Source organism: Rhineura floridana, chromosome 7, assembly GCF_030035675.1.
Source record: "Rhineura floridana isolate rRhiFlo1 chromosome 7, rRhiFlo1.hap2, whole genome shotgun sequence".
Lineage (NCBI taxonomy): Eukaryota > Metazoa > Chordata > Lepidosauria > Squamata > Rhineuridae > Rhineura > Rhineura floridana.
The window spans coordinates 48,727,346-48,738,936 of record NC_084486.1 but is presented as its reverse complement, the minus strand read 5'-3'; the positions used below and the strand labels follow the sequence as shown (position 1 = coordinate 48,738,936).

General features: G+C 40.0%; 1 protein-coding gene across 2 annotated transcripts in view; it reads right to left on the bottom strand.

Annotated features, from left to right (window-relative positions):
• Positions 1 to 2,024: 2,024 nt before the first annotated feature.
• MYOF (myoferlin) overlaps positions 2,025 to 11,591 on the bottom strand; it is a 102,770-nt gene continuing 93,203 nt past the window's right edge. For both annotated transcript variants that reach the window (XM_061635516.1, XM_061635517.1), the window contains 8 exons: positions 11,049 to 11,137; positions 10,203 to 10,298; positions 9,469 to 9,610; positions 7,879 to 7,978; positions 7,551 to 7,744; positions 6,508 to 6,617; positions 3,634 to 3,781; positions 2,025 to 2,711 (listed from right to left, as the gene is read on the bottom strand). In XM_061635516.1, the coding sequence (XP_061491500.1) occupies positions 2,667 to 2,711; positions 3,634 to 3,781; positions 6,508 to 6,617; positions 7,551 to 7,744; positions 7,879 to 7,978; positions 9,469 to 9,610; positions 10,203 to 10,298; positions 11,049 to 11,137 (924 nt within the window). In that variant the 3' untranslated portion in view covers positions 2,025 to 2,666. The remainder of the gene's footprint in view (positions 2,712 to 3,633; positions 3,782 to 6,507; positions 6,618 to 7,550; positions 7,745 to 7,878; positions 7,979 to 9,468; positions 9,611 to 10,202; positions 10,299 to 11,048; positions 11,138 to 11,591) is intronic.

Genomic DNA, 11,591 nt, shown 5'->3' with positions numbered 1-11,591 from the left:
CCATGGTTTACCAGGTATAGGCATTACACCACCATAAAACACAAACTGTGGACTTACTGTCTGTTCTAGCTTCTGGATATCATTACAGCTGATGATGTTCCAGCTGTTTTAGACACATAGCCTTCCTTCTGCAACACATTTTTCATGATTGGGGTAATAGGAAAGGTTATGTAGAAATAACTCCCATACTGCAGGATGCCCTGATAAGCATGGTGCTTTTATTTATTATTTGATTTATATCCCGCCCTTCCTCCCAGCAGGAGCCCAGGACGGCACTTTTGAAAGTGTTTAAGTCTTAGGCATTGGTTTTGGCGGCTCTGAAGAGCACTTGTTACATATTTCAAATGATCTGCTCAACAGGTATAAAATTGTGAGGAGATCATGCATTGCCAGGGCAAAAAAATCTCCTTGTCACCTTCACACTCCAACTGTTCAGGATTGCTCAGATCCTTTGTTTTTTAAATTGTTTTCCCAGGAATGGTGCACTCCAAATCTATCGTTGATGGTATGAGAACATTTATAAGTGACACACGTTTTAGCCCTTGGATGAAAAGCAAACCTTCTGTGATTTCATCCTCTGTTAAATCTGTGGCACTGACTGAAATATCTTAATCAAGAGTGATCAAACTTGCATTGACACAATTTGCTGATTACTGTCAAAATGTTATGATTTCAACAGTGAAGTGACAATCCATCTGGATTGTGATCAGTTCCAGCTCTGAGCTGTCACTTTTTGGTCATGCCTCTCAAGTCGGCTCTTACCAATCCCAAATAAAGGGCTATTATTTCTTGACAGGACAACTATTCCACCCCACCACATAACACACTACATTATGGAAATGATTTCATGGAATTATACCCACTAGTTTAACTCAGATAAATTTAGTTGATTATCATTTACCCACTTAAGGTGAAAACTGACTGAAATCTACACTTCTTTCACACAGACTCAAGGTCTGCCCTATCATGACTCATAGTGATGGCAGAGAGAGCTTTATACCTCCTGCAGCTGCCAGGGTCTTATATACAACAACAGGACAAGTTAGATTCTAATGAGAAATAAAGCCAAAACTGCAAAATCCTGAATGTTTGCTCATAACCACAGTTCACATACATTGTAAGTATAAACATATGTTATAACTCGAGTTTAGTTTGCTATAATAGTGGCTCCTGACCAAAGCATTATTTTACTTCATATAGTGGCAAGTGAGTATGAATTGGGTAATTTCAAAAGAGGAGACTTCTGGTCTTTCTCTATGGGCTGGTTCATATGTGCACATATACCCCCTTGATTACTCAAGATTTGATGATTCTCAGCTAAATGTGTGAGCATATTCTGTTGAAAAGGATTGTATTTGATATTGGTGGATATGAAAATTCTCTACCTCCACTGTTGGAGGCTGTATGCCTTTGAATGCCAATTGCTGGGAATCACAAATGGAGATAGTGCTGTTGCGCTCAGGTCCTACTTTCAGGCTTTCCTTCCCATAGGCATCTGATTGGCCACAGTGAGAACAGGATGTTGAACATGATAAGCCATTGATCTGATCCAGCAGGCTTTTCTTATGTTTTTATGTTCTGTAATGGCTCATTCATACATATAAGTCATGGAGGGGTCAGGATGAACTCTAGCATGTTTAAGGATGCAATCCTAGACACACTTAACTGGCTATCAATTGTGGCTTGTTAGGGAGCAACAAACCACAACCCCAGATTCAAGCATAATGAGAAGCCAAGGCTTCCTCGTAGTTGTGTCAGGAAGGAGTGAAGCAGGGTTGATTGGAGAGTGTGCTCCAATATACTGCTCAATCCTGATAAATTCTGATAAGCCAGAAACCCTGGTTTACTGTGACATGTGAATGCAGCCAATTCTACATAATTACATCCCCCCATATCCATTTATTTCAATGAGATTATGGGTATGTAACTCTACATTGGACTAGACTATGATACTATAACCATCCTGACATCTGTATTTTGCTGTCTTGAAGATAACTGAAATTAGAAATAATCACAATGATCAATTTTAAGTTTATATTGCTTTATTTCATTGTTTTGTTCATAAAGTTGAACCACAGAGAAATGACACTTAGTGCTGTTAACATGACCTTTTAAAAGCACAATGTTCACACAGCTGATGAACATTTTTTATTGCACTGTGTTTTCATTTGTAACAATATAAGTAGTGCCTGCTTTTTCCGTAAATCAAGAGGCAGGATTTCAAAGTGCTCATGTTAAAAAAAAAAACTTTAGAGTGCATCTTTGAAAAAAGGGGGGAAGAGAAAGAAAACTTCCTGAAATGTTTGTGAAAAATATATTTTAAAATCAAAGACAGCATCAGCATCAAAGTCAAACTAAAGAACTGAAACATAGTATTTTACAGTTTACATCACCAAGTACATCTTACATTGCAGTCAAATTCTTAAAAATTACCCCCTTCCTGGTTTAAAACACAAGAAGTTACAGGCACACATGAGTAATCTGCTTGATTTATGCTGCAATCCTATACACACTTACCTGGCAGTAAGTCCCATTGAATTTAATGGGGCTTATTTCTGAATATATATGTATAGGATTGCACTGTTGGTCATCAGATTATATTTGGTCCAGAGGTGGAGGTTGCACAACATCATTGCAATGTAAAGTTGAAAAGAAAAGCATCTTCCTTAATGAGATGAAAATGGATTCACAATCTTCATTGACAGGTAGTTCTACAAAAATGGGAAAAAAGTGGTCAAAGTGCATTCTGAATTTGAGCATGCAGGGTAATTTTAGTTGACAATTTTACTAAAAGCCAGATCAACATCTTTTCATTTAACTTAATTTAGATCATTTATATTCCGCCTCACATCCACAGATCTCTGGGCAAATAACAATAAATTCCGTTGCTGTGGTTATGTGCCTTCAAGTCAATTACAACTTATGGTGACCCAATGAATCAGTGACGTCCAATCACATAAAATCAGTAACACCTTATAATTAATAAAACACAACAATACAATAAAACCAATAGAAACAGCAACTGAAACAATCTTAAATGGCAGTGGCATAATTGACAAAAGGCCTGGGTAAACAGCAAACAGCCTGGCGTCTAAAACTCATCAGTACAGATGGTAAGCAGAGTTCAAAGGAGAGAGGGTTCCAAAGATGGGGTGCCACCATGGAGAAGGCCCACCCTTGCATTGCAGCCGAGCGTATTGTTCTAATGGGAGGTTATGAAGGAAACCCTCCACGCCGCAAACTGATCTTAACTCTTGAAGAGGAGCTCCCTCAAGTGTTTAGGTCCCAAGTCATTCAGGGCTTTATACATCATCTGTAAAAGCTTGAATTGGGCTCAGAAATGTATTGGCAGCCAGTGCAGATCTGTGAGAATTGTAGTGATGTGACTCTGGCTAGTGGCCCCACTCAGCACATTTTGCACTACCTACATTACCAAGTTGTCTTCAGAGGTAGTTCCTCTGAAGATATAAAATATCCTAAAGGAAAAGTACAGGCAATTTATTTCATCCCCTATCCAGTGATGGTAATTCATGCACTGATATCTGGGCAGGTGCATAGGCTTGTATCATGTGCACAACAGAAAAATGCAGCCTCACAAGCAAAAAACAATATTATGAATTTTAAAATGCATACCGGCAATGAATACAGAAGAATTGCTACGAACAAGAGCACAATCAGCAGAATGAGGATGCCAATGAAGACCCACTTAAACCTGCGCCACACAATAAATTTCATTGTCTTGCATGGATTTGTGAACCAGAGGAAAGATGTTTCTGGCCGGCTATATTTTGAAAGAAAAAAACCCATCAGTTACATTAACAAGGAACACAGGATAACAAATAACTAGCATGTTTATTGCTAATGGGTTGTGTTATCCATTTTCTTGAAAGAAGAAACAGATACAGATCTGGGTTGCCAACTAGGTGCCCTCCAGTTGATTTGGACTACAACTCCCATCAACTCTAGTCAGCATGGTCAATAATCAGGAATGATGGGAGTTTTAGTCCAACAATATCTGGAGGGTACCACACTGACTACCCTGTTATAGCTGATCACATTCCATGTACAACATCTCACAGCAACAAGAGACAGATGTTTTAAAACAAGGCCAACTAGAGCTATTTTGCTAAAAATTAATCTTCCCATTGTCTGCATCTTTTTTGTATGTGAGGGGTGGCAGTGGAGGGAGAGTTTTCAGTCTATTCTACAGAGCCTGCTATTCCCAGGGTTGAGTTGGGGAAAGAAAACTAAGTTTCCCCCATTAAGCTTTTTTCTAGCTTCATGGTACCCTTGGAATTTGCCAGCACTGGCAGATACCCTAAACACCTTTTGGGTTGGGCCAGGCTTGCTTCTATATCTTCCACAATGGTTTTCCATCCTTGTCCTCTTCTTTTTTGCATCCTCTGTCTGACCTTTCCGCTTCACCTACCTCTCTTGATGTCATTCTGCTCTGCTCCAGTGTCACAGTTGGCCGTTATGGTCAGAGGTGTCATGGCTCCTCTGACTTCCATTGCATAATCTGCTCTAATGTCACAGAAGGTTCAAACAATCCAGAACTAGGGATCTGAATCCCAGGAGAGATTTGTTGACCTTGGACTCTGAATGCCAAGGTTCATTAACTACTTTTTATTAATGAAATCACATTGCTATTGCCTGCATGTTGCCTGAGTAGGTTTTAGATGAAAACAGATGATACTTGCACTGCTTATATATAAAAGTTAAATTCTCTGGAAATTTAATAAAATCTAGTAAATAAGGTCTTGCATTTATAAAATCAAAGATAAGACAGTTCAGAATTTTGATCAAGTGCTGCAGGGAGGACCTGTATCACTGTCATGATAAAGCATCCAGTAAACTGCTGATGCTAAGTGGCTAAAAAATAGTTGATTTATGTAATTGGGCCAAGTTGAATTCATGTTACAGTCTGTTGCTTCTTGAAACACTGGGTTGGATCCAGACTTGGTTATGCTTAAAGTAAAAGAACACATCCACATCAGTCATTTGAAGCACTCTTATACCATTTTAAACAGTAATGGCTTCCCTCAAACAATCCTGAGAACTGTAAAGGGTACTGGGAATTGCAGTCCTGTGAAGGGTCTCCTGTCAGCACCCTTAACAGACTATTTATTATTTATTTTATTTACATCCTGCCCTTCCTCCCACTAGGAACCCAGGAAGGCAACACTATAGCTCCCATGTTTTTTGGGGGGGGAAGCCATGACTGTTTAATATAGCATAAGATTGCTTCAAACGTATGGATGGATGTCTGGATCCAACCCAGTATTCATTCATCTACCATCTCCAAAGTCCTACTGATCTTTATAAATACTACCTTCAAAAATTGGTATCATGGACATCCTTAAATCAGGTTTGCACAACCATATGAGTTCAGTGATGACATATGATCCTTAGCCTCCAGAAATGTTTTGCACTGGCATAATGGACTGATGTGGAAGAGGAAGAGCTGTAGGAAGTTCCCCATATCCAGTCAGACTATCTTGCTGCAAGGCACAATTATATCAACTCCCCAGCTTCAGAACCGTGGATCTGGGGGCTACCCTGCCACAATGGGGGTGTGGAATGAGGGTTTAACTTGTGCAACATACACGTCTTCCAATTGCACCCAAAGACCTTGAACTAGGTAGCTGGATTGCAAGAGGGATGTGATGGCCTCAGCATTTGAATGCCAAGTTTCATTAACAACTTTTTATTAACAAAAGTTGTAATACAATACACACTTTCCTGGGAGTAAGTCCCATTGAACCCAATAGAGCTCATTTCTGAGTAGACATGTATTGGATTGCAGCCACAATCACATTAATATTGCCTGCATGTTGCCATAGACTTTTAAATGACACCTTACTTGTGGGTTTTAGACAATTGTACTATTCATGGTTAGCAAAGTTCATTTGACCACTGTGTATGGAAATAAGTATGCATCCTACTCAAATCAGAATGCTGTCCCATTTTTGAATTTCTTGAACATGGCATTCACAAGATTAATAAATAATTATTTTACCTTGTTGGGATGCCAATCCACAAGGCATTGGGTTGGATCCAGGTTTGCACTGAATGGAACTTCAGTAACTGGATGGTTCCGTGGGCAGAAGGGGAGAGGCAATTTTCACTGATTCCCCCATGCTCCTGCAGCCCTCTATGCCTCTGGAACAGTGTGAGGGCTGCAGGAGGAAGGAAAGATACAAAAAGCTTGCATCTCCACTTTCTGCAGGATTGTCTTAGGTAGCAGTGAGAGTTTCAACTGGAGCAGAATCTAATCTATGAATGGAAGAAGCTCTTTTGTTCACAGATGAAAATGTCTGGATCCAATCCACTGAAATTAATTAGAACAACAGAACAACCTTGGGTCCCCAGATGTTATGTGACCACAACTCCCATAATCCCCAGCCAGTTTAGCCAATAGTAAGGGATGATGGGACTTGCAGTCCAATAACGTCTGGGGACTCAAACTTAAAGAATATAGATTTAGAAGATAGGAAAGCATCTTACTTCGGTGGCTCTAACTTGGGGTTCATATTAGGTTCATCTCTCCCTTTACCAGCTGGCCGTTCATCAATGTCTTTTTCACCAAGGACTTCGAGAGTCATCTCAACTTTACCCTTCAAGTGAATCAAAATATGGAGAATTTTATGGTGAGTTTTATTTTAAGCGAAATAGACCCAGTGTAAGGCTATATAAACAAAGAGATGGAGTTACACAGAGTAGGCTTGGTTCTTAATGGTTCCCATTAAGTTCTAAGACACAAAATTGGAAATTTGTATGTATAGAATCCTTAGCTTATATGCCACAATACACTAATTACACACTAAGTGCTAAGCCATGTAAAACAGGCACCCCATTCATGGGGCTATAGATTGCAGCCCTTAAATCAGAAAATATTATGAATCCATTAAAATCAATAGGAGATTTGCCATTAACTTCTATGGGCCTTGACTGTATCAGCTGGTCCTGCTGTGCACATCTGGGGCAGGATAATGATCAATTATTTGAGCTGTTGCCAACCTGGTGCCCTTCAGATATTTTGGACTACTCCCATTAGTCCCAGATAGCATGACCATGACTATAACTAGACTGGTGAAGGCTGAGTTATGCTATTAACGTGTTTGGATATTCATTTGATGATATACTCATATATTTTTATTTATTTATTTTTATTTATTTATTAAATTTATTAGTCGCCCATCTGGCTGGCTGTCCAGTCACTCTGGGAGACGTACAAAATAAAAACATACAAATACATTAAAATATTAAAAATCTCAACTAGAATAATAAAACCTAACCCACTCCAAAAGCCTGCCTGAAGAATCAGGTCTTCAAGGCCCGGCGGAAGCTCATCATAGAGGGGGCATGGCGGAGATCATTTGGGAGGGAATTCCACAAAGTGGGGACCACAATTGAAAAAGCCCTCTCCCAAGTTCTCACCAGAGGGAGGGAGAAGTGCTGGAGGGAGAGGGAGTAACAAAAGGTTTAGAGGCAAAATGAAATCCAACAAGTAATGATGTAACTATTTATGCATATTAATGGAACCGTACAGCCAAAACACGGGAGCCATCTTTTTCTACATAGCATGGCCACCATCCCCTCATGGATTTCTGTTCAAAGAGTGAAGCAGTCTTAGGGGTCTTGAGAGAGTTAGTCGGCTTGTATTCTGGAATCATGTCTAAAGTGCACTTTTCTGGAACCTTTGCTGGCACAACTGTGCTGTGTAAATCAAGTTCAACAAAACCTACAGAAAAAGAGAAAAGGAGGGGGGAGGAAATCTGGTCATGTACTCTGTTTCTCTCCCAAGGACAACTTGAGACAAACCTCTCCCTTTGCAGACCTCCCAACCCAACCCATATAATATTTTAAAGGGCATACCCAGATAGTCATCCAAGGAAAACTTATCATTGTCCCATATCTGAATAAGCAGCTTGGGTGGAATTCTGAATTCAGTACTGTCAAGGCTCCAGAAGTGTTCCTAAGCAGAAGGACAAAATTAGGGGAAAAAATTTGTAATGCCTGCTGCAGTGCTCCCTCGCTCCCTCCTGTGCCTGCCACCAATACCACCCTGCCTCTAACCTCCAGCTCTCTGTCAGCAGTTTTTCCACAAACTGGGGAGCTGCAATTGCAGGAGAACTTGGTGTGCTAACTAGATTGGCCCCCCTGAATTTCAATCTAATATGCACATTCAAAGGCAATACATGAAAAAGTCCTCTGCCTGCCTGGGCTGGTGGAAGTCTCTGTTATTGCATTCAAAGTAGACACATAATTGGTTTCCCTACATCAAAACTGTTAAAATAGTTGTGAAACATTTTAATATTCTGTAGATTTGTAGTTATAGAGCCGAAGGGATAGAAAACACAAAACAGGAATACCAATATTATTTTCTGGATTAACCAAAGATACAGAGTTTTGCAAGGTTTTCTTTTTAGAAGAGTTTTGCAAGGTTTTTTTTTTAGAATCTCAGAGCACATTATAAGACAGCATGGAAAGATGTCTGGATATCTGGTGTATATAGAGCAAGGTACATAACAAAATATTAGTATTTTTAAATATTCAGCTAGAAAATCTATTCGCTTGTGTGGAAGGCCAGATACCTGCAGTGACTCAAAGGGGGATTTTCTGCTTGAATGCATAAATTTGGTAAAGGGTACCACCTGACCTACCTATGAGTCAAACTAGACATGACATGACAGACATATTTAACAGTCTTCTAATACTTCTAATACTGAAGCTGAATTTTAAACAGGTGTGGGAATCTGCAAGTTTCTGTGGAAGAACAGAAAGGGGGAGGTGCTGCTGAACCCTTTCCCCCTGGCCATTTCCTACTCAAAATCATGTCCCTCCATTAGGGATGGGAGGAAATTTGATTCAGTTCACATATCAAGCCGAATCTACCAAATTTCCACTTTGTGAAACAGGAGAACCGAAGCCCAGCTATGCTCAAAATCTGCACTTATTCGAATTTTGTGATGTAGTTTGTAAACCAAACAGTGTTTACAGAAATACATATGTTAGGCGAAAGTGTGCATAACAATGAATATATTAGTGTAAATAACCTAAAAAAATGCCTACATAAATTTGCACTCAGATACCTTGAGACACTCGTGTGGAAAGCTAATAATAATAATAATAATATAAAAATGCAGGTTCTACAGCTGTATGCTATGTTGTTTTAAAAAAGATTTGGGGGAAACCTACACATCAGAGTTCCATGCGTGATTTTTGCTGTGAGTTACCAAGATGAATGTTTATCTTTAACATTGTCACTATTTATCTTTTTGGCACCTACTGAAGACCTTCTTCTTTTAACAAGCCTTTTAAGAAGAGACTTTTATCCCAGTCTGCATCTGCATTGGAATAGTTTTAAAGATGTGTTCATCGTTTTATCACTTGGTGTTTGCCACCCTTGGCTCCTTTGGGAGAAAGTGCAGGATAAAAATAAATAAATAAATAAATAAAAGCCACCTTTTTCGAAACTGTACAGAGCTGCTCAGCTGGAAAATACTCAAAAGAAAAAATAAATCTCCAGTTGAAATTCCCATCCCCATCTAGGGACCTGTAATGCACATCTGTTTTCTGCTTATTTTCTTCAAAGCCAGGCATCCATCTGAAAGTCAGAAACAATGACATTTAGCTGTGCACAGAGAATGGGAGTGATGCAATGCAACAACACTTTGCAGCACTTGAAGAGATGAAGGATAGGACTTATGTTGCCAAGCACTAGAACTAAAACAGAGACCTTGGTGCTATACTACTTGATTTGGTTCCAATAGTTCCAGCTAATCTCATTTATGTGCCAGTTAGATATAGTACCAGTAATCAGTCCAAACATCCCCATTAAGCTTCCTGAATCCAAAATAACAAAAAAGTCATCTGACAGGGCCATCTCAAGACATACTGGTGCTTGAGGAACAACATTCAAATGACTCCTCCTTCCATTCATTAGATCATGGGAAGCTTCCTTGTACCCAGTCAACCCATTTGTTCATCTTGCTCAGTACTGTCTTCTCTAACAGGCAGTGGCTCTCCTTGCCTTCAGACTCCCCCCCCCCAGCTCTCCCTGGAGATTCTGGGGACTGAACCTGGGACTTTCTGCACACAAAGTTCTACTCAGTGAAACTCTCAATGAGAGCCAGACTTTTAAAATTATCTAATCGGTGTCTTCATCATTAACAATATCTGGAATGGAGCACCCTTACCCTTTCACATATATATCACTCATCTCTTCCCCTGTGATGCTTTTCTCATCCAGAATGACATCCTTTGTGTTCCAAACAACCACCCGCAGTTCATATCTGTAATACAGGTTTGGGAAAGAATGATGTGGTTAGGCTTGTGTAGGTAGAGCACGGGTAACAAACGTGGTGCCCTCCAGATGTTTCAGTCTACAGTTCCGATCGGCACCAGCCACATGGCCAGTGGTCAGGAATGATTAGAGTTGTATTCCACAACATCTGGAGGGTACCCCATTGGCTACCCCTGCCAAGCAGAGTATAAATAGTGCTTATGTACTGCACTTCAGTGAACAAAGTGGACAGGAAAGGACCAGGGCAGAATATGGAGCACAAGCACTATACTGTGCTCACATTCGTCATTGAGCTTACAGAACGGTGTGGGAGCCCCCCCCCCAAAAAAAGGAAAAACATGCCATCTACATTAAGGACCACCTGGGCACTTATATCCCAGCCTGATTACTAAGATCACCTGGAGGAGCGCTGTGTTACAGAGGCCTAACTGGCCTCAACCAGATGTTAAGCATTTAGGGTCATTGGTCCCATGCTATGGAACACTCTTCCAGCAGAAACTTGGCACACATCCTTGCTTTTGTCTTTCAGGCATCTCTTAAAGACCTTTTTGTGCCAACAGGCTTATGCAGCTGTTTAAAATGTTTGTTTTTTGAGTGGCCAGGCTGTTTAATGATTGTTTTGTACTGCTTTTCAATGTTTTTATGTTGCTGTACGCCACCCTGATGTTTTGCAAGAAGGCAGTATATAAATACTTTTATAAACAAACAAAGAAACAAAAATTTATCCAGATTTACTTACTTCTTAGCCTTGCGTGGGGTGATGTTGAAAGGAGGGCCAGGTGGACCCATGCTTTTGGGGAAAACATCCACCCACATCTGAAGCTTTCCCTGTATTAGTAGGAAAATCATGTCATGCTTTTTTCTTTTTTTAACCCCCCCTTATTTAATATTATAAATATCCCAGTTTGATATCATGGTCTGGATCCAAAGAACCATGCAATTTATTGTGCCTGCTCAAGAAGGCTTCAGGCTTTATTCTTACATATTGCAGCTCCACTCCTACCCCATCCACCATGTCACATGGCAACCCATGATTGAAACCAAGGGGACTTTCAAAAGCAACTTATGTTTTGGCACTTTTATTTTATTTGGGATGCCCAAGCACTTGTTACATCCAACGCAGTACTTGGTGCTGTGAAATTACAGGTGTTTACCAGAACAGCAAGAACTGATTACTGAAGTGATCCCAGAAACAGCCTTTTCATATAACTTGATATAATGACAAAAACTGCTTAACTTTTAGGGGTAAAACATTACTTCCCCACCCCAAAATGACAAAATT